Genomic DNA, 24,204 nt, shown 5'->3' on the forward strand with positions numbered 1-24,204 from the left:
CGGTGGAATTGCTTGTTTTCACTTTATAAGTATTAACACACTTGAAGCTATCTTCGTTAATTAATCATTGCGATATTTCGTGATGCTGGTTCACGTAGAGAGGACTATAGTGATTTATCACGTACCATCAGTCAGTGTGGACCTATTACTATCAGTCCGACCATTCATACCACATTCTCTTATGGGAACATGATGATCCACCACTTGGAATGTTGCCATAACTCCAGAAACCTGTATGCATGCATCGATGTGATGAAAACAAGGTTGAACATGAAGCCTTTTTAAACTTTATTCACATAACCATACAATTAACGAAAAAAGTATTGGATATTAAAAATATTGTTTTAATACATTATTTCCTCACAAAAAGGAAGTTTAAGTATTAAGGGCATCATACCGGGTACATGGCATGCACAACCCCAGTTGCATTACACAGTTTGATTGTACAACTTTCTTGTCTTTGTAGGAAAAATAGGAAAATTCCCAAGGTCAACATTGACCTAAATGGGACCTTGTAACTATTTAGAACACTTCCATCGTGTCAGCATCCATCTGTAAAGTGGAACACTTCTAGTCTCTATCTAGAACACCTCCATCGTGTCAGCATCCATCTGTAAAGTGGAACACTTCTAGTCTCTATCTAGAACACCTCCATCGTGTCAGCATCCATCTGTAAAGTGGAACACTTCTAGTCTCTATCTAGAACACCTCCATCGTGTCAGCATCCATCTGTAAAGTGGAACACTTCTAGTCTCTATCTAGAACACTTCCATCGTGTCAGCATCCATCTGTAAAGTGGAACACTTCTAGTCTCTATCTAGAACACCTCCATCGTGTCAGCATCCATCTGTAAAGTGGAACACTTCTAGTCTCTATCTAGAACACCTCAAACGTGTCAACATCTATCTGTAGACAGTAACACTTCTAGTCTCTATCTAGAACACCTCCATCGTGTCAAAATCCATCTCTAAAGTGGAACACTTCTAGTCTCTATCTAGAACACCTCCATCGTGTCAACATCCATCTGTAAAGTGGAACACTTCTCGTCTCTATCTAGAACACCTCCATCGTGTCAGCATCCATCTGTAAAGAGGAACACTTCTAGTCTCTATCTAGAACACTTCCATCGTGTCAACATCTATCTGTAGAGAGTAACACTTCTCGTCTCTATCTAGAACACCTCCATCGTGTCAACATCCATCTGTAAAATGGAACACTTCTAGTCTCTATCTAGAACACCTCCATCGTGTCAGCATCCATCTGTAAAGTGGAACACTTCTAGTCTCTATCTAGAACACCTCCATCGTGTCAACATCCATCTGTAAAATGGAACACTTCTCGTCTTTATCTAGAACACCTCCATCGTGTCAACATCCATCTGTAAAGTGGAACACTTCTCGTCTTTATCTAGAACACCTCCATCGTGTCAGCATCCATCTGTAAAGTGGAACACTTCTAGTCTCTATCTAGAACACTTCCATCGTGTCAACATCTATCTGTAGAGAGTAACACTTCTCGTCTCTATCTAGAACACCTCCATCGTGTCAACATCCATCTGTAAAATGGAACACTTCTAGTCTCTATCTAGAACACCTCCATCGTGTCAGCATCCATCTGTAAAGTGGAACACTTCTAGTCTCTATCTAGAACACTTCCATCGTGTCAACATCTATCTGTAAAGTGGAACACTTCTAGTCTCTATCTAGAACACCTCCATCGTGTCAACATCCATCTGTAAAGTGGAACACTTCTCGTCTTTATGTAGAACACCTCCATCGTGTCAACATCCATCTGTAAAGTGGAACACTTCTCGTCTTCATCTAGAACACCTCCATCGTGTCAACATCCATCTGTAAAGTGGAACACTTCTCGTCTTTATCTAGAACACCTCCATCGTGTCAACATCCATCTGTAAAGTGGAACACTTCTCATCTTTATCTAGAACACCTCCACCGTGTCAACATCCATCTGTAAAGTGGAACACTTCTAGTCTCTATCTAGAACACCTCAAACGTGTCAACATCTATATGTAGAGAGTAACACTTCTAGTCTCTATCTAGAACACCTCCATCGTGTCAAAATCCATCTCTAAAGTGGAACACTTCTAGTCTCTATCTAGAACACCTCCATCGTGTCAACATCTATCTGTAGAGAGTAACACTTCTAGTCTCTATCTAGAACACCTCCATCGTGTCAACATCTATCTGTAGAGATTAACACTTCTAGTCTCTATCTAGAACACTTCCATCGTGTCAACATCCATCTGTAAAGTGGAACACTTCTAGTCTCTATCTAGAACACCTCCATCGTGTCAGCATCCATCTGTAAAGTGGAACACTTCTAGTCTCTATCTAGAACACTTCCATCGTGTCAACATCCATCTGTAAAATGGAACACTTCTAGTCTCTATCTAGAACACCTCCATCGTGTCAGCATCCATCTGTAAAGTGGAACACTTCTAGTCTCTATCTAGAACACTTCCATCGTGTCAACATCTATCTGTAAAGTGGAACACTTCTCGTCTCTATCTAGAACACCTCCATCGTGTCAACATCCATCTGTAAAGTGGAACACTTCTCGTCTTTATGTAGAACACCTCCATCGTGTCAACATCCATCTGTAAAGTGGAACACTTCTCGTCTTCATCTAGAACACCTCCATCGTGTCAACATCCATCTGTAAAGTGGAACACTTCTCGTCTTTATCTAGAACACCTCCATCGTGTCAACATCCATCTGTAAAGTGGAACACTTCTCGTCTTTATCTAGAACACCTCCACCGTGTCAACATCCATCTGTAAAGTGGAACACTTCTAGTCTCTATCTAGAACACCTCAAACGTGTCAACATCTATCTGTAGAGAGTAACACTTCTAGTCTCTATCTAGAACACCTCCATCGTGTCAAAATCCATCTCTAAAGTGGAACACTTCTAGTCTCTATCTAGAACACCTCCATCGTGTCAACATCTATCTGTAGAGAGTAACACTTCTAGTCTCTATCTAGAACACTTCCATCGTGTCAACATCTATCTGTAGAGATTAACACTTCTAGTCTCTATCTAGAACACTTCCATCGTGTCAACATTCATCTGTAAAGTGGAACAGTTCTAGTCTCTATCTAGAACACCTCCATCGTGTCAGCATCCATCTGTAAAGTGGAACACTTCTAGTCTCTATCTAGAAAACTTCCATCGTGTCAACATCTATCTGTAGAGAGTAACACTTCTAGTCTCTATCTAGAACACCTCCATCGTGTCAACATCCATCTGTAAAATGGAACACTTCTAGTCTCTATCTAGAACACCTCTATCGTGTCAACATCCATCTGTAAAATGGAACACTTCTAGTCTATATCTAGAACTCCTCCATCGTGTGAAGATCCATCTCTTGGGAGGAATACTTCTAGTCTCTATCTAGAACACCTCCATCGTGTCAACATCCATCTGTAAAGTGGAACACTTCTAGTCTCTATCTAGAACACCTCCATCGTGTCAACATCTATCTGTAGAGAGTAACACTTCTAGTCTCTATCTAGAACACTTCCATCGTGTCAACATCCATCTGTAAAGTGGAACACTTCTCGTCTCTATCTAGAACACCTCAAACGTGTCAACATCTATCTGTAGAGAGTAACACTTCTAGTCTCTATCTAGAACACCTCCATCGTGTCAACATCCATCTGTAGAGGGGAACGCTTCTCGTCTTTATCTAGAACACCACCATCGTGTCAAGATCCATCTGTAGAATAACACTTCTAGTCTCTATCTAGAACACCTCCATCGTGTCAACATCCATCTGTAGTGGACAGGTCTAGTCTCTATCTAGAACACCTCCATCGTGTCAAGATCCATCTGTAGAATAACACTTCTAGTCTCTATCTAGAACACATCCATCGTGTGAAAATCCATCTGTAAAGTGGAACACTTCTCGTCTCTATCTAGAACACCTCCATCGTGTCAGCATCCATCTGTAGTAAACACTCCTAGTCTCTATCTAGAACACCTCCATCGTGTCAACATCCATATGTAAAGTGGAACACTTCTAGTCTCTATCTAGAACACCTCCATCGTGTCAACATCCATCTGTAAAGTGGCACACTTCTCGTCTCTATCTAGAACACCTCCATCGTGTCAACATCCATCTGTAAAGTGGAACACTTCTCGTCTCTTTCTAGAACACCTCCGTCGTGTCAACATCCATCTGTAGAATAACACTTCTAGTCTCTATCTAGAACACCTCCATCGTGTGAAGATCCATCACTTGAGAGAAATACTTCTAGTCTCTATCTAGAACACATCCATCGTGTCTACAACCATCTGTATTGAACAGTTCATGTCTCTATCTTGAACACATCCATCGTGTCAACATCCGTCTGTAGTGAACAGTTCTAGTCTCTATCTAGAACACCTCCATCGTGTCAACATCCATCTGTAAAGTGGAACACTTCTAGTCTCTATCTAGAACACCTCCATCGTGTCAACATCCATATGTAGAGGGGAACACTTCTAGTCTATATCTAGAACTCATCCATCGTGTGAAGATCCATCTCTTGGGAGGAATACTTCTAGTCTCTATCTAGAACACATCCATCGTGTCAACATCCATCTGTAAAATGGAACACTTCTAGTCTCTATCTAGAACACCTCCATCGTGTCAGCATCCATCTGTAAAGTGGAACACTTCTAGTCTCTATCTAGAACACTTCCATCGTGTCAACATCTATCTGTAAAGTGGAACACTTCTAGTCTCTATCTAGAACACCTCCATCGTGTCAACATCCATCTGTAAAGTGGAACACTTCTCGTCTTTATGTAGAACACCTCCATCGTGTCAACATCCATCTGTAAAGTGGAACACTTCTCGTCTTCATCTAGAACACCTCCATCGTGTCAACATCCATCTGTAAAGTGGAACACTTCTCGTCTTTATCTAGAACACCTCCATCGTGTCAACATCCATCTGTAAAGTGGAACACTTCTCATCTTTATCTAGAACACCTCCACCGTGTCAACATCCATCTGTAAAGTGGAACACTTCTAGTCTCTATCTAGAACACCTCAAACGTGTCAACATCTATATGTAGAGAGTAACACTTCTAGTCTCTATCTAGAACACCTCCATCGTGTCAAAATCCATCTCTAAAGTGGAACACTTCTAGTCTCTATCTAGAACACCTCCATCGTGTCAACATCTATCTGTAGAGAGTAACACTTCTAGTCTCTATCTAGAACACCTCCATCGTGTCAACATCTATCTGTAGAGATTAACACTTCTAGTCTCTATCTAGAACACTTCCATCGTGTCAACATCCATCTGTAAAGTGGAACACTTCTAGTCTCTATCTAGAACACCTCCATCGTGTCAGCATCCATCTGTAAAGTGGAACACTTCTAGTCTCTATCTAGAACACTTCCATCGTGTCAACATCCATCTGTAAAATGGAACACTTCTAGTCTCTATCTAGAACACCTCCATCGTGTCAGCATCCATCTGTAAAGTGGAACACTTCTAGTCTCTATCTAGAACACTTCCATCGTGTCAACATCTATCTGTAAAGTGGAACACTTCTCGTCTCTATCTAGAACACCTCCATCGTGTCAACATCCATCTGTAAAGTGGAACACTTCTCGTCTTTATGTAGAACACCTCCATCGTGTCAACATCCATCTGTAAAGTGGAACACTTCTCGTCTTCATCTAGAACACCTCCATCGTGTCAACATCCATCTGTAAAGTGGAACACTTCTCGTCTTTATCTAGAACACCTCCATCGTGTCAACATCCATCTGTAAAGTGGAACACTTCTCGTCTTTATCTAGAACACCTCCACCGTGTCAACATCCATCTGTAAAGTGGAACACTTCTAGTCTCTATCTAGAACACCTCAAACGTGTCAACATCTATCTGTAGAGAGTAACACTTCTAGTCTCTATCTAGAACACCTCCATCGTGTCAAAATCCATCTCTAAAGTGGAACACTTCTAGTCTCTATCTAGAACACCTCCATCGTGTCAACATCTATCTGTAGAGAGTAACACTTCTAGTCTCTATCTAGAACACTTCCATCGTGTCAACATCTATCTGTAGAGATTAACACTTCTAGTCTCTATCTAGAACACTTCCATCGTGTCAACATTCATCTGTAAAGTGGAACACTTCTAGTCTCTATCTAGAACACCTCCATCGTGTCAGCATCCATCTGTAAAGTGGAACACTTCTAGTCTCTATCTAGAACACTTCCATCGTGTCAACATCTATCTGTAGAGAGTAACACTTCTAGTCTCTATCTAGAACACCTCCATCGTGTCAACATCCATCTGTAAAATGGAACACTTCTAGTCTCTATCTAGAACACCTCTATCGTGTCAACATCCATCTGTAAAATGGAACACTTCTAGTCTATATCTAGAACTCCTCCATCGTGTGAAGATCCATCTCTTGGGAGGAATACTTCTAGTCTCTATCTAGAACACCTCCATCGTGTCAACATCCATCTGTAAAGTGGAACACTTCTAGTCTCTATCTAGAACACCTCCATCGTGTCAACATCTATCTGTAGAGAGTAACACTTCTAGTCTCTATCTAGAACACTTCCATCGTGTCAACATCCATCCGTAAAGTGGAACACTTCTAGTCTCTATCTAGAACACCTCAAACGTGTCAACATCTATCTGTAGAGAGTAACACTTCTAGTCTCTATCTAGAACACCTCCATCGTGTCAACATCCATCTGTAGAGGGGAACGCTTCTCGTCTTTATCTAGAACACCACCATCGTGTCAAGATCCATCTGTAGAATAACACTTCTAGTCTCTATCTAGAACACCTCCATCGTGTCAACATCCATCTGTAGTGGACAGGTCTAGTCTCTATCTAGAACACCACCATCGTGTCAAGATCCATCTGTAGAATAACACTTCTAGTCTCTATCTAGAACACATCCATCGTGTGAAAATCCATCTGTAAAGTGGAACACTTCTCGTCTCTATCTAGAACACCTCCATCGTGTCAGCATCCATCTGTAGTAAACACTCCTAGTCTCTATCTAGAACACCTCCATCGTGTCAACATCCATATGTAAAGTGGAACACTTCTAGTCTCTATCTAGAACACCTCCATCGTGTCAACATCCATCTGTAAAGTGGCACACTTCTCGTCTCTATCTAGAACACCTCCATCGTGTCAACATCCATCTGTAAAGTGGAACACTTCTCGTCTCTTTCTAGAACACCTCCGTCGTGTCAACATCCATCTGTAGAATAACACTTCTAGTCTCTATCTAGAACACCTCCATCGTGTGAAGATCCATCGCTTGAGAGAAATACTTCTAGTCTCTATCTAGAACACATCCATCGTGTCTACAACCATCTGTATTGAACAGTTCATGTCTCTATCTTGAACACATCCATCGTGTCAACATCCGTCTGTAGTGAACAGTTCTAGTCTCTATCTAGAACACCTCCATCGTGTCAACATCCATCTGTAAAGTGGAACACTTCTAGTCTCTATCTAGAACACCTCCATCGTGTCAACATCCATATGTAGAGGGGAACACTTCTAGTCTATATCTAGAACTCATCCATCGTGTGAAGATCCATCTCTTGGGAGGAATACTTCTAGTCTCTATCTAGAACACATCCATCGTGTCAACATCCATATGTTAAGTGGAACACTTCTAGTCTCTATCTAGAACACCTCCATCGTATCAACATCCATATGTAGAGGGGAACACTTCTAGTCTGTATCTAGAACACCTCCATCGTGTGAAGATCCATCTCTTGGGAGGAATACTTCTAGTCTCTATCTAGAACACCTCTATCGTGTGAAAATTCATCTGTAGTGAACACTTCTAGTCTCTATCTAGAACACCCCCGTCGTGTGAAAATCCATCTGTAGTAAACACTTCTTGTCTCTATCTAGAACACCTCCATCGTGTCAACATCCATCTGTAGAGGGGAACGGTTCTAGTCTCTATCTAGAACACCTCCATCGTGTCAACATCCATCTGTAGAGGGGAACGCTTCTAGTCTCTATCTAGAACACCTCCATCGTGTCAAGATCCATCTGTAGAATAACACTTCTAGTCTCTATCTAGAACACCTCCATCGTGTCAAAATGCATCTGTAGTGAACATTCCACCTGATCCCTTTCCCCCTTCCCAGCATCCCCGCGTTCTCTAACCCCTCCCCTCCTCACTCAGCTTCCTCTTCATCCATGCATCCAGGCACTCATCGGTCGTGCGCGTCTCAAGTCCCCCGCTCTTCTCGCCACGCTGTCCAACTCTGCGCTTTCCCTTTGCAGCCTTTGGGCGAATCTTTCTGAAGAGGCTGTTCGAACGAGGAACATCGTTGTCGATGGTTGTCTTGTGTTTGATGACGCTGCATTCGACTACGGAGTCGGTGTCCTCAGCAACAGCTCCGGGGAGGATCTCCTGTGGCCTTGTCCTTGCTCCTTTTGCTGCTTTTGGCCTGATTCTTTTCTGGGGAGTTCCAGACTTGGAGGCCTCGTCTTCTGTGGACAGATTGTCAGTTCCCCTTTGGACTTCTTTCTGAGGCAGGGGAGTGGGTACGTGTGGTGTGCGCTTGCCTTTTGCTGCCTTGGGTCGGGGCACCCTGTACCTTGAGTTGTCATTCTCAGTTGCGACATTTGTCTCAACGACCTTGATTTCTTCAGCGGTGTCATCTTTTTCAGACAGTGTACTGGGAACGTGTGGTGTGCGCTTGCCTTTGGCTGCCCTGGGGCGGGGCACCCTTGACCTTGAGTTGTCATTCTCAATAGAGACATTTGTCTCAACGACCTTGATTTCTTCTGTCACAACGCTTGTATCCGAGGATGATGTGGGGTCTGTTCGTTTCACAGTTTGCTGGCCTGAAATTGAAAAAAAAACACTTTTAAACAAACTGGGTGAGGTGAATTGGGGTTTAACGTCGCGTCCAAGATTATTGCACTTATATAGCGACATGCATGTACGTGTGTGTGTTTGTGTGGCTGCTTGTACTAGTCCGGACTGATGCTGATTTATAGTGCTAGCTCACTGAGATACCATGCCGCAGTTTAACATGAATACCCTACTCAGACACAGTATACTGACTCCGAGCCGACCAGTCCTTGTTTTAGCCCCTTAAAGCCGAGCGCCAGACGGGGTAACAAGTACCATCTTTTAACGTCTTTTGGTATGACGCGGTCGGGGATCGAACCCCGGACCTTCCGCTCTCCGGGCGGACGCTCTACCACTTGACCACGGAGGCGGTCCTTTAAACAAACTGATATTTAGTTCTGGAATGAAGATTTTAGGTGGCATTTTGCAATATTATGCAATGGGCTTTATATACATTGTACCCATGAGGGAATGGAACTGAGGTCGTCACGGGTCAACGCTGTAAACACTAGGCTGTCCCAACGCCCCCAAACCGTTTTGATAGGAATAAGTGAATTAATCATGTTTTGTCGCAGTCAGCAATATTTCAGATATGTCATATAGCTACCGCCGCCGTCATATACACAAAGAAAAAGGTAAAGCACATCCTAATATATTTCATTATTGTTTAGGGGGCACGGGTGGCCCAGTCGTCGAAGGCGCCGCGATTCGCTGTGCAGAGTTGCGTCCCTTGGGCACGCCAGAAACCTGTGATTGTGGGTTCGAATCCCGGTTCGCCCCGATTATGTTTCTAGGTTTGTCAGCACCATACCCGTGCTCATGGGTTTCACCGAAGTGGTAAACGTCTAAGACCTGCATCACTTCGGGCTTTCCTCCCACATTAAGCTGACACGCCGCGATACAACTGGAATACTGTTAAAAGCGGCGTTAAACCCAACTCACTCACTCACTCACTCACTCATTATTGTTTTGTCCCAATATTTGTTACAGTCGTGAAAGATATAATTACGGGAAGAATTATGTTTTCTCGAGATGATGTAATCAGTCATGCGTGACGAAAGCTCACGTGCCATGCATGGTATGCCCGTGCAGCATGCTACCCTCGAGTATCTCTAAAAGCAGTACATCCAAACGTTAAAATTGCTTTCTTCAGCTCGGTTTTAAACAGTTATTCCATGACATTGTGTGACCATGGCACGAAGGCGATTATCAAACGCCACAAGATGGCAAAACGCAGGAATGTCTTGTAATGCCATTAGTCAGAATTTGGGGTATCATCACACTGTCGTAAGCCGTTTCGTCGAGAAACATGCTCAGACCGGTGATGTAAAGGACCGTCCTAGATCCGGAAGACCTCCTGTGACGACACTTCAGGAAGACAGGGACCTTATCCGTCTCATACACCGAGAACCCTTTCTAACAAGTACTCGTCTGAAACAGCTGTGGTTGCCAAATCGTCGTTTCAGCACCAGAACCGTCAAGAGCCGGATGAAAGCAGCAGGACTGTGGGCTAGACGAGTCATAAAGCGTCCCTTGTTGAGAGATCACCACAAATCTGCTCGTTTTGCATGGTGTATTGCGCGACAGAACTGGAATCTGAGAACTTGGAGATGGATCCATTGGTCAGACGAAAGTCGCTTTCTGCTCCACGTTACTGATTGAAGAACGAGAGTTTGGAGGCACCGGAACACGGCCTACACCCCAGGAATATTAAACCGACTGTTGCTGGTTTGGGGGTGTATCTCTCATGATTGCAGGTTGGATTTGGTCACCACAAAGTGCAACTTAACAGGGGCTCAGTACATACGGGGCGTTTTGAGACCTGTCGTCGTTCCTCATTTTGACAACCACCCTCTTGATACTCGACCTCAGTACATGGATGACAACGCCAGGCCTCATCGTTCGCATGCAGTCGTGGATTACATGACGGCCAATGCAATAACGACTCTACCCTGGCCAGCAATGAGCCCAGATTTGAACCCCCTTGAACATGTTTGGGATATTCTGGGGCGGCGCATACAGGCACGAGATCCTCCTGTACAAGATTTACGCCAATTAGAAGCAGCATTGCATCAGGAGTGGTTGTTGTGACATGGGTGGACCCATCAACAGATCCAACGTCTGACTGGAGGCATGAGACGTAGGGTGGAATGCGTCATCCTGGCACGTGGCGATTATATCCGCTACTGATTTGTTTCATGTGTCATGTCAAGTAGAGACTTTAAGGAACATTTTCACATGAAACATCAAACGTAACTCGTTTATTTAATCCTGCAGCTCCATCTTTTTTTTAGGTATTGTCTAAGGTCAAAAACAGTACCTGTGTGACCATGATGTTTTTGTCAGTAAATGTCAATCACAACTCGCCAATATCTTCTTTATTTGTTGTCAAATGTTTGTTCTATCCGATGACATTGGTATCGCTCCTGTGGTCAGTTATCACATGCCATTGTTTTTGCCATTTGTCATGGTTCAGAAATAGGGGTGTGCTTAACTTTTTTCTTTGTGTATATATAGCTAGAATATTGCGGCTCATTCTGGGCTTGATGACATTCATCCTGGTTATAAATCTCATCATATGACCTATTCTAATGCGGGTAGAGGGGTGGATTGGGCTGGTGTGGTGGGGGTGTATGACGCTTAGTTATGACAAAAATACTAATTATTCAATCTTTACTCATCAAGACTTTGCAAGTGCGTAAGTTAAAGGCTCTTATCGAGTGATGCAGATGCTGACTGGAGGCATGATTTAAGAAATGCAATTTGTAATTTGATAAGACATTTACATTTTCACCGGTTTGGCCCAAATGTTTTACGTGGATTATTTCCAAGGCCAGTCTAGACTACAGGCAAATATCATTATGTTTACTTGTACTTGAGATCCTTTTAACATTTTCATTGATTCTAAAACTTCTTCACTTTTCATCTCCTTTTTATTGAAGTAACATCATTTCCAATAATATATTTCCATAATGCTGACGATATTAAACATACCGTTCACGATTCTCTGTCGTATTAAATATTAAAGACTAGAAATGGAGCTTTTAGTGGTCCATACACGTGCTAAATTCATTAACTACTACTACTACTACTTTCACAACTACCACTACTATCACAAACACCACTACTACAAAATGCTGCTACCACTATGGTCATTGGACGAAAAGACGTTTATGGGATGCTTTCTAACCATCGGTTTTCCGTCCAAATAACGTGGTAAGCTGAACGCATAGCTTCCCTTTTAAGGTAACGGTACAGATTGTGATATTTTAAAATTTCATCTGATTATTTTTGTTCACAGCTACAATTTGGAGTTATGCCACTGTCCTTTGTTGAGAGTTTTGTTATTAAACTATCCATTGTCCTCGTCTATCTGGAATATTGCCGATGTCTTATTATATATTAACTCAATAACACACTCACTATGAAATATAATATCAAGATAAGAAAGACTTACTTGTAACAGGTGACTTGTCCTGAGGTTTGATAGAGATTGACACCACCCTGTCCTTGCCCCGTTGTCTCCGAACCCAGTCTCGAAACTCCGTCCACTTTTCGACAAGGGTCAGCTCCCTGTGTCCCCGCCCTCCCCATCCCCACCTGGGGGTCTGCGTTAGGTGGGACTGGTCACAGCCCATTAAATAATCTTAAAACGTTATCCATAAGGTAAAAGAATCTATCGATGAAAAACACGTCTTGCGCTTTCCATTACCCGGTGATTATGACGTCACGCCATTGATGACGTCATAGTATTGTTACGTGTGCTGACACCCGACTCCAATTTAAGCCACGCCCACCGGGCATCTTCAAACACACTCCGGCGCAGTGGTGACTTAGCATGGAACTCTGGGTGGAAGATTAAAAAAATAAAGTGACCTGAGCTTTCACTTGTCATCCTTTGTCAACAAATACAAAACGGCGTGTATGATCATGATGACAATATTGTACCTAATATGGTTGAGCATCATACAGTTAGAATGTGCATGTAAAAATAACATCGCAGAGCGAAGCTGCTTATGTGCGTATAATACGCACAATAAAGCATCATAACCGAAGGATTTTGTGTTTGGTTGTTTGGAATACGCATGGAAAAAATAAAACAAACAATAACATGATGACACCGGGAGTAAATATTAATTTACTAAATGTAGACCGCCTCCGTGGTCTAGTGGTAGAGCGTCCGCCCGGAGAGCGGAAGGTCCGGGGTTCGATCCCCGACCGCGTCATACCAAAAGACGTTAAAAGATGGTACTTGTTGTTACCCTGCCTGGCGCTCGGCATTAAGGGGCTAAAACAAGGACTGGTCGGCTCGGCGTCAGTATACTGTGTCTGAGTGGGGTATTCATGCTAAACTGTGGCATGGTATGTCAGTGAGCTAGCACTATAAATCGGCATCAGTCCGGACTAGTACAAGCAGCCACACAAACAAACACACGTACATGCACGTCTCTATATAAGTACAATAATCTTGGACGCGACGTTAAACCCAATTTCACCTCACCTCACTAAATGTAGCCTTTTCAACTTGTGTACCTGTTTGTCTGTCCAGATATTTATTTACTGATCGTACGCAGGCATCGAGAATATATGAACTCTACTGCAGTGAATAATGAAAAAATGCTACGTCATGCTTGTTGTAACTTAGATAGGTATCGTTGTTATGAGCTATGCGGCATGTGACACACCTAGGGCATCACATTGACAGATGCAAATTAGAAGTCACCTGAAACAGTGTTTGAAAAAAAGTGAACTCATCGGTTTAAAAATACGCAATAGAATGGCCCCAACGAAGTAAATAATTATTAAATACCCAAAGAAAACTGCAATTCCCAGTGTGAGTAATAACGTGAGTAAATAATCAATAGTTATTGTTTTTAGTCTGGGGGCTTGGTGACAGGGTAACAGATCTAAAGAACCTCAACAGTGACGTAGAAATATATAACGTTAACTGTATGTACAAAATGTTAAATGTTAACTGTATGAAAGGAACTAATTGTTAAGGACCAGGGACGGAATAACTCGCCAGCATCTCATAATTTTCGTTAGAGCTGACTAACATGGGATGTTCATGCCATCAGCCACTATTCGAATATCTCTTGAAAGGCCTTCATTTATTATTCACTCACTCACTCTTTCACTGACGCGCCGTAATAGCTATATTTTATTTTCGGGTACCGCTGTTTTAAAATCTGAAATTTAATTCATATATGAGTACCAACTTCAAACTGTAATATGGCGATTCAGAATGGCAACTTTCGCCCGTGCGTCCAGATAGATTTACTGTAAGGCGGTACACGGCTCTCTCTCTCTGCGCATATTTCAGATGTATGGCGAGACGGAGTCCAGTTTGGAGTTATCGTTCCTAGGTGACGACACTTCCTGTTGTCATTCGGCACGTGTTGTGTGTTGATCATACATTCGAAGGGAAGATTTGATAAAGTCTTGTCTTTACGTAATATCCTACGGCAATGGGATTGTTTTCTATAAAAAGCAAGAAGCAATACGTCAAAAAAGGGGTAAGTTCGCAATGTTACCATCTTGAATATGTAGTTTTTGTTATCAGTTTATCAACAATCATATATTGATGAATTATTTTTATCATTAGACATGTCGGGGTAACACTTCCGACTGACAAGACGGTATTCTCCCTAAACATCATAATGTATTCAAACACGGCTATGACAGGCCTCAAAGTTGCGACTAAAACGGTCGCCAATGCGACCTAAATTTCAATTTGACTACTATCTAACATTCAGTGGTAGCCAAATGACTACCTTTAAAAATATCTTGTGCCACAAGTTGTGGCGACTAAATTCTATTGCTACACATATGTAGACACAAAAATAATCATGTCTGCTACTTATTCTACTTACAAATAATACCTCCTAAAGTCAACAATGAACCGAAATACATAAATATTAATGTAATTAGTATTGTATTTTAGTTGATAATTTTTGGATAAGCAAAATAACAAAACTCAAGTTCAGTTTCCACTAATATACAATTCCAAGACAAGTGTTATGACTTGTACATATACTTATTTGATAAAAGATAATTTCAAATGCTTTTGGATACCAACACTTTTGGCTTGACTTCTTTATTTTACCACTGGCTACCTGGATAAATATATTTGTAGCCATATGGCTACTTGATAAAAAATTAAACTTTGAGGCCTGCTATAAACTTATTCCATGGATTTGTCTAGGACTGCACACTATAATCTTTGTGCCCTTTGACAGACATTTTGGAAAAAAAATGATTTTACATATATAATAATATGATTTTGTTCCAAATTTAAAAGTTATTCTAACATTGAATGTTGGCAGTGTTCGAAATAGCTGCCCTCCTAGCCAAATACCATGAACATCGACTTTTAAATTTGGCTAGTAACATTTCAAGTTGGCTTGACTGTCAAGTTGAAACTTCAAGTCAATACAAATTTATTTCTACAAATCATCAAGTCAGTTAACATGGTTAAGGTGTCATTTAATGTCAAAGTTTGTTATCACTTTGTTTTCATTTCATATAGTTTAACGCAAACGCGAAGTAGTAAAGTGGGTTTTTACTGTACGCTGATTATGACTGATTTACATGGAGCCATACGTACATTATCAGTGATGCATGTGAAAGTCCGGGAACCCCCACAAACACCTGAAGTACATTTAGGATAATGCAATGTATGGAGGCTGTCATAAATGTAGGCTAGTAAAATATGATGAAGGCTTTTTTTGTTAACAAGTCCTCCTGGCCTGTGAACTTTGGAAACTAATTCATAAGCTGATGTTGGTATATGCTGCATGGGGACTGTCCTTTATTATTGGGAGAGGGGTGCGATTAAGGGAAGGGGGGATGTCATGAAAAATGAAAGATCGAAAGGGGGGACATCGCCAAAAGGTATTATAACTGTATTGGGCCGTTCATCTGTAATATTTTTTTTCGTAAATGTGAACAATTTATTCAAACTACCTATTTCCCTGTCAACATTACGGATGGCACATTGGCACATAAATCATGTGGCAATATATCACAATATGGAGAGCTGTTTTGTCAGTTTTGTGATACATATTGCAATATGTATTGGGGACCAAATTATGTATATTGGTACTGTTCAAATGGAACTTCTTCATTCAATAATCCAGACACCAGGTTGCAAGAAGGGTAGTATGGATAAACAAGACTGCCTATAACGTCATTAATATGGAATGTTAATGAAAACAGCGTGAAGCGTAAGCTGTTTACATGGTTTTAATAGGAACCCAGTCCATCCCAATGCCTCAAGATAGATATTATTTATTTAATTCTTTATTAGTTTTTCAGCAAGCCATGCTTGTTGTAAGAGGCGATTATGCTGGTCGTAAGAGGCGACTAACAGGACATTGTCACAAGGTTCTACAGCTTCTTGTCAAATAACCCTGTGGGGTTTGTTGGGCTGAAATGGTTGCGTGCTCCATTGGCCTGTCCTATGTTTTCAGCTTGTAAGTAATGTGGTCCGATTCATGTCATCACACCAGAGACCCGTGAAGATTCCGGGGTAGAATAGGTCTTCAGCAACCCATGCTTGCCGTAAAGGGTGACTATGCTTGTCGTAAAAGGCGACTAATGGGATCGGGTGGTCAGGCTCGCTGACTTGGTTGATGCATGTCATCGATCCCAATTGCGTGGATCGATGCTCATGATATTAATCACTGGATTGTCTGGTCCAGACTCGATTATTTACAAACCGCCGTCATATAGCTGGAATATTGCTGAGTGTGGCGTTAAACAACCAACCAACCAACCAACATCACACCAGAAGGTGTGGGGTGTTGCTTTTGATGATGATAAAATCGAACTCTGGTTTGTCTGGCCCAGAGTTGATTAGGCCAATATTTGGGCCACTGTGATATATTTGGAATATTGCTGAGTGCAGCATAAAATAACCCAAATTCATGTTCATCTATTAGCATGATTAGTGGTGCAATGATATGACGATACAGTATCTTATCCCGATATAAGGCCTGCGATACAATGCATCGATTTACTTCCCCTGTATCGCGATACAAAGATTTGTACATTACATTACAAGTTATGATAACAGATTTAAGATGCTAAACTGTTCAACAACCAGCTTTCACAGATTCTCTGGTATTTCCCAGTTGGTTACAAATAACCCATCTCTGAAATTTATAAAGAAATGACTTCTTTGAAAAATGGAAATTTTAAGGAGTTTGGAACTATTTGTTATGATTCAGGATTGTGATTCACTTGCAAAAAGAAAGAATATCAACTTAAGCAATACTGAACTTGGATATGAATCGTATCGCCCCAATGATATTGGGATATGTATCCTATCGTGACATCATCAATAATAGGGGTGGTCGGGTAGCCTAGTGGTTAAAGCGTTCGCTCGTCATGCCGAAGACCCGGGTTCGATTCCCGACATGGGTACAATGTGTGAAGCCCATTTCTGGTGTCCCCCGCGGTGATGTTGCTGGAATATTGCTAAAAGCGGGGTAAAACCATACTCACTCACTCACTCACTCATCAATAATATCATCTATTATATAAAATTAATCACTTGTTTCACATGCCCAGTTGCTCATTAAATGCCCCAGCCCGAATATTTGAGATATGTTTAAGCAAATGACCTTTTCTACACAAATTTTGTTTCTGTAACCATGGTAACTGATTCCAACTTTTTGCTCTTTGTGCTGGGGGGGGGAGGGGGGGGCATGCTCAGCATAGGTCACGTGGTATGTTAGAATCTAAATTATCTTTTATAGATTTGTAATCTGCGGAAGTATCAAAATAAAGTTCTCCCTCCCTACCATGTCTGTTTTGCTGAAAGTCATGAGAAACAAGTCAGGTTTAGCTGGTCTTGTCTGAGTTATCATCATGGTAATTGTATGTTAAACAGGGTCGGAGGAAAAAGGGTTATGTTCCTCGTAACCGAACAGAGAAGAAAAAGCAGAAGAGGAACACAAGTAACAAGGTTCTTGTGGAGGATGAGGAGCTGATGAGCAGGGAACAGCTGCAGAAGAAGCTGTGAGTGGGACTCCATGGCATTTTTTTTAATATCTGCGAGTACCGACACATGTCTTGCAGTCCGACTTCGCAGTGTTTTTTGCCTTTTACTTCCTAGTTCGGCTTATCTGCGGGTCATATTATTTTCTTTCGTATTTCAATGGTCAAGTTATCTACGGGGTCGGCTTATCCACGGTCATATACGGTATATCGGGGAACAGCTGCAGGAGAAGCTGTAAGTGAGACTCCCTGGCACTCAGGGCTGGTAGAGTAGTCTAGTGGTTAAAGCAGGGAACAGCTGCAGAAGAAGCTGTGAGTGAGACTTCATGGCACTCAGGGCTGGTAGGGTAGTCTAGTGGTTAAAGCAGGGAACAGCTGCAGAAGAAGCTGTGAGTGAGTCTCCATGGCACTCAGGGCTGGTAGAGTAGTCTAGTGGTTAAAGCAGGGAACAGCTGCAGAAGAAGCTGTGAGTGAGACTCCATGGCATTCAGGGGTGGTAAGGTAGCCGAGTGGTAAAAGCAGGGAACAGCTGCAGAAGAAGCTGTGAGTGAGACTCCATGGCATTCAGGGGTTGTAAGGTAGTCTAGTGGTTAAAGCAGGGAACAGCTGCAGAAGAAGCTGTGAGTGAGACTCCATGGCATTCAGGGGTGGTAAGGTAGTCTAGTGGTTAAAGCAGGGAACAGCTGCAGAAGAAGCTGTGAGTGAGACTCCATGGCATTCAGGGGTGGTAAGGTAGTCTAGTGGTTAAAGCAGGGAACAGCTGCAGAAGAAGCTGTGAGTGAGACTCCATGGCACTCAGGGCTGGTAGAGTAGTCTAGCGGTTAAAGCAGGGAACAGCTGCAGAAGAAGCTGTAAATGAGACTCTATTGCACTTAGGGCTGGTAGAGTAGCCTAGTGGTTATATCGGGGAACAGCTGCAGAAGAAGCTGTGAGTGAGACTCCATGGCACTCAGGGCTGGTAGAGTAGTCTAGTGGTCAAAGCAGGGAACAGCTGCAGAAGAAGCTGTGAGTGAGACTCCATGGCACTCAGGGCTGGTAGAGTAGTCTAGCGGTTAAAGCAGGGAACAGCTGCAGAAGAAGCTGTAAATGAGACTCTATTGCACTTAGGGCTGGTAGAGTAGCCTAGTGGTTATATCGGGGAACAGCTGCAGAAGAAGCTGTGAGTGAGACTCCATGGCACTCAGGGCTGGTAGAGTAGTCTAGCGGTTAAAGCAGGGAACAGCTGCAGAAGAAGCTGTAAATGAGACTCTATTGCACTTAGGGCTGGTAGAGTAGCCTAGTGGTTATATCGGGGAACAGCTGCAGAAGAAGCTGTGAGTGAGACTCCATGGCACTCAGGGCTGGTAGAGTAGTCTAGTGGTCAAAGCAGGGAACAGCTGCAGAAGAAGCTGTGAGTGAGACTCCATGATTCAGGGCTGGTAAGGTAGCCGAGTGGTAAAAGCATTGGCTGTCATCCTGGTTTCCCCTGCTTGAAATTTCCTAAAGGCGGCACACATGCTTTCTCACCCACTCCCTAAAACAATGTAAGTGCCACGAGGGTATGTTAAAGTATTGGAGATAGCGTGCTAAGCACTGCGATCGCTTTGTGGAACGAGGCCCTCGTCCCTTAGGCTTGTTATGCTACCTGTACAATAACTAGGGCAACATTGGAGTGGTGATATTACATTCATTCACTGGAATCTGTGTAATGCAAGATTCAGCCACATCAAGTTTGCATAACACAGAAGCCAGTATTTGACTGTTTGTGTTTACCAGAAATAAAGCATAGTCTTTGATTTGAAGACAAAAACTAATGAAGATAATAATAACAGTCATGTTAGGTTCGTGTCTGCTGCCACGGTGTTTGTGTTGGGTCGTGTCAAGTGATATTTGTGTCAGTGCAACTTCTAGCTCGAACTGACCCTTGAAGCCTATCAGGAACTGACTTTAATTAATTTATTTCAACTGTGCCATTGTCACTTTGATACAAGAAATTTTGAAACCTGAAAAATTACTTGAGTATGTTGCCATGTTCGTTTGTCTTACAGATTGTATTGCATACACTTTGTTTTTATCCCAGAGCTCCAGATAAGCTGCGTATCTGCGTGAAATACGCATCAGAAATGCAGAAATACACAGTTAAATATAATCCAAGCGTATCAAATACGCAACGAACATAACAGATACACTACAAAAATAAAACGTGTGCGCATCATCAAAATATTGTGAAGTAACCCTGCATATTCGATTAGCAAATCAGCAACTTATTTTTAAATTATAAACGGGCATTCCGTCAACCTTGCCAAACTCCACGATGACAGTTACATCATGATCATTTGCCATCACACTTTCTTGTGGAAGTATCGTGGTATTTTTGTGTCCTATAAAGCTCTCGAACCCACACAACACCAGTTTGCAGGGACTAGATGATTAGTGTTTTTAAATATTTAACTTAAATACCCACATGTGTAAAAACTAGTGGGTAACAGAAATTTGAATACGTAGGTAGAATTACTGATACCCAATGATTTTAAAATGCATGGGTAAAATACCCACAACACCAAAAGCTTATCTGGACCTCTGTATCCACATGTGAGTACTGCATAAAGCAAAAAAACCATAGCTTTTCGAACCCTAGTTGTTGCCGTTTTCATTTCCATTAGGGCAGCAAGATCTGACAGGCAAAAACAAATAAAGGTATTGCACAATCACTGTTAAATATTTCCCCATTTGAATCTGAATGTTTAATTTTCAGGAAGAACAGGAACTGCAGTATAACAGTATCTGGGAAGCGAAGATCAAAGATGTTGAAACGTCTCCGTCACACAGTAAAAAATGACAGCAAGTTCGTACAAGACGAAGGTAAGTGGGGTCTACGTGGTGTTGATGTCTGACGGTCATCAAATTCACAGGTCACTTCTGGCAGGAGTGAAGTAGAATTTTTAAAATTGATGAGTATGTGACATAAAGGGGCAGTTTGATTTTGAGATATAAAAATAGGGTTTACGGGTTATTTCACCATGCCAGGGACCAACACGAACATGAAAGGGTTACCGGTAACTATAGTCTGGAAGGTAATTTAAGGTACCGACGTTTACTACAATATCTGAAATACTATTGGACCTACTTCAGTCAAAGTTGGTAGGAGATTATTAAACAGTCATACATAACTGGATATTACATTTAAAGAAAATCGGTGCAGCATTGGGCATCTCAACGTGCGTGATTCCCGTGCACCCTTTCGAGTTGAGTTGATTGGTTCAACTGTGTCATATGGCCCTGTGACGCAGGGGTAGCATTATGCAGATGGCTGTTACAATGAATGCTCGTTCCACCCGTGACGAACAGGTCTGGTTATTGATGAAATATAGTGATAGCTAAATAGACAGATTTTTTATTCATGCACCGATTGTCTTTAAATGTAATATCCAGTTATGTATGAGTGTTTAATAATCTCATCACAACTTTGACTGGAGTAGGTCCGATAGTTTTTCAGATATTGTAGTAAACGTCGGTGCCTTAAATTACCTTCTAGACTATATGTCACGCCAGGAAACAGACACCAGAAAACAGATAGGGTATACGAGGTATTACACCACACCACACCAGACACCATGCCACATATCTGACTAGTGTCAGTGTGCTAGTCTGTTCAAACCAGTGGGTTCTGGTTACAACCATGCTAACTGGATTTGGGAACAAAACAACTAGTCCTCCACATTTCAGTCCTGGACTTGTCACCATCTCTATCCCTGTTTATGGGATATTATAACCACACCTGGGACCACACAATACAAAATAAATAGTGTTTTTGGGCTATACCAGTTAAACACCAGGACATTGACACTTCACATCCTGCACTTATTTCCTGTACATACACAGTATGGGAATATTGCCTTGTGATGCCATCTGTGAAAAGGGGGACAAATGCTAGCCACAAGTCAGTCAAACAGGTGCATAACTACGAAAATTACAAAAATTGACCTCGGATTTTTGGGCTCCGTAATACAGCTGGAACTGTTGATATACATGATCTCCAGGATGGTGTATTTATCTTCTCCTTTTAGATCTTAACATTGATAAAGTTTCAGTCTGGTCCATAAAATAATCATCTTCTTAAGTTAAAGTAGTGTTTAGAATATATGGGGTTAACCCTGCGTCATGGTGTCTCAGTGGGCTGACCTTGTGAAGGCAGCGTTAGTCTGGACTGGTAGAGCAGACACACAGACACGCACAGACACAAACACAGACATACACGCACATAGAGGCTGGGGTTAACCCTGCATCATGGTGTCTCAGTGGGCTGACATTGTGAAGGCAGCGTTAGTCTGGACTGGTAGAGCAGACACGCACAGACACAAACACAGACAGACACGCACAGACATACACGCACATAGAGGCTGATATAAACGTTCAATAATAATGAATGCCACAGTAAACCACATTCCACTTCAATTCCATTTGCAGTGAGTCTATGGTGTTCAAGTTCTCAGGATCCACTGTTAATGCAAATATATAGAGAATCTCACCCAAGTGTCTTTTGATATCAAATATATCAACACAAGTTGATAAAAGAGGAAAAACTCCAAGGCTGAGATTTTTGTATCAACCAACATCATTCTTCCAACTTATTCAGTTTTTTAGACAGTAATAAGCAGTGTCTTAAAGGGGAAGTGTACACGCCAAAATCACTTTCTTTCTTTTTCTAAACAAAACGCAATTTTAGAATTAATTAGTATCTGTGTTTGAAAATATACACTCATTTTTTTCACAGTGAATGTAGGAAGCTCACAATAGTGTGAAAATGATATGCCGTTATGAGGCCTTTGTTTTTCGAGCTAAACAGGCCTGAGTTATCCCCCTTAGATTATGACGTAATTGGTGCCAATTCAGCTGGGTCCCTGTCTATTCTCAACGCAAAAGATATCAAGTACCAGTTTGCGGTAAAACAACATGGCCTACGACACACTCCGGCGCAGTGGTGACTCAGCATAACACTATGCTGGCTGGCATCTGAGACGCTAGAATCACACACCTGGACCTACACCACGTGAAGCGGCTCTAACAAAGCATGATGACATCATAACGTTTATCAATTGGCACCAATGACGTCATATTGCAAGAGGCATAAGCCATGGTGTTTTTGTTGTGGAAATAGAACACTTGGTAAATGTGAAAAATATAAATCGTTTTAATGCGAAAAATATGTTAATTAATTGTGATATTTTTATATTTTTGTCTATGACACTTCTATGTTAACACTTTTAATGTGGAAAAAGTACAAGTAAAATAGGTTCATTTCCGTGTGAACTTGCCCTTTAAGCGTAAAAAGTACTGCTAACTCCGAGGCTGAGATTTTTTTATCATCCAACTTTTTCATTTTTTTTACAGTACTAAGCAGTGTCTTAAGCATTGTTAAGCGTATAAGGTACTGCTAACAGCTTCAGTAGCAGAGCCATTAGTGATGTCAATTGATTGTGACGTCATGGTAACCAGTGATGTCACAATGGTGTGCAAAGTATTGTGATGCAATTACATTGCAGCAATGTAGATATCCCTTGATCTCACCCAAGGATATCTCCTGTGGGAGTCAGTTTTGGATGATAAATGGAAGTATCCACCCTATTAACAATTGTCTGTATTTTACAGTTGAAATGGAGGAAGAACCCCAACAGAAGAAGAAGACAAAGAAGAGCAAGAAGTCGAAGGAAGTTGATATGGAGGAAGACTTGTAGTCTTGGGGAAGAGGAAGATACTGCTGGATTTAAGCCCATCTGATTCACTATCATAATTGCAAATTAGATAATGTTTGTTTTTGAAATGTAATTCAGTTCATGGAAAATACCTTTATATCTGGCAGAGTAAGGACACACAAATGCTGCTTCTCCTTGAGGAAACGAGTGGTTTTAACTCTCGGTGTGGCATTCATCATAGCACCAGTATTCATCCACTAGCACTCCACTCCAGTGGGATGGATCTGGGGTAGAATTGGTCTTCAGCAACCCATGCTTGCCGTAAAAGGCAACTATGCTTGTCGTAAGAGGCGACTAACTGATCAGGTGGTCAGGCTTGCTGACTTGGTTGATGCATGTCATCGTATCCCAATTGTGTAGATCGATGCTCATGGTGTCAATAACTGGATTGTCTGGTCCAACTTAATTATTTACAGAATGCCGTCATATGCATGATATACCGGTAGCTGTAATATAGCTGAGTGTGGCGTTAAACAACAATCAACATCAACATCCAGTGTGATGGCTGCTGTGACAAGACAGTATGTGTGATGATTGACACTGTAATCAGAGTTGTGTCCCATGATGCCTGTGCTTGGGATTCCTAAAGTATG

General features: G+C 41.9%; 1 protein-coding gene across 1 annotated transcript; it reads left to right on the forward strand.

Moving 5' to 3' along the window:
• The first annotated feature begins 14,236 nt into the window (after positions 1–14,236).
• On the forward strand, positions 14,237–23,959 carry LOC124143462 (trichohyalin-like). Its single transcript, XM_046512446.2, has 4 exons — positions 14,237–14,392; positions 17,773–17,900; positions 20,614–20,720; positions 23,508–23,959. Exons 1-4 carry the CDS (start codon positions 14,345–14,347, stop codon positions 23,591–23,593), a joined length of 369 nt encoding a protein of 122 aa, XP_046368402.1. The 5' UTR covers positions 14,237–14,344; the 3' UTR covers positions 23,594–23,959.
• The last annotated feature ends 245 nt before the right edge of the window (positions 23,960–24,204 follow it).

Source organism: Haliotis rufescens, unplaced genomic scaffold (assembly GCF_023055435.1).
Source record: "Haliotis rufescens isolate VD_foot unplaced genomic scaffold, xgHalRufe1.0.p SCAF_8, whole genome shotgun sequence".
NCBI lineage: Eukaryota > Metazoa > Mollusca > Gastropoda > Lepetellida > Haliotidae > Haliotis > Haliotis rufescens.

Coding starts and splice junctions, on each gene's coding strand:
- LOC124143462 (XM_046512446.2), top strand. CDS start 14,345: ATGGGATTGTTTTCTATAAAAAGCAAGAAGCAATACGTCAAAAAAGGG. Junction 14,393..17,772: donor AGCAATACGTCAAAAAAGGG/GTAAGTTCGCAA, acceptor TATGTTAAACAG/GGTCGGAGGAAAAAGGGTTA. Junction 20,721..23,507: donor CAAGTTCGTACAAGACGAAG/GTAAGTGGGGTC, acceptor TGTATTTTACAG/TTGAAATGGAGGAAGAACCC.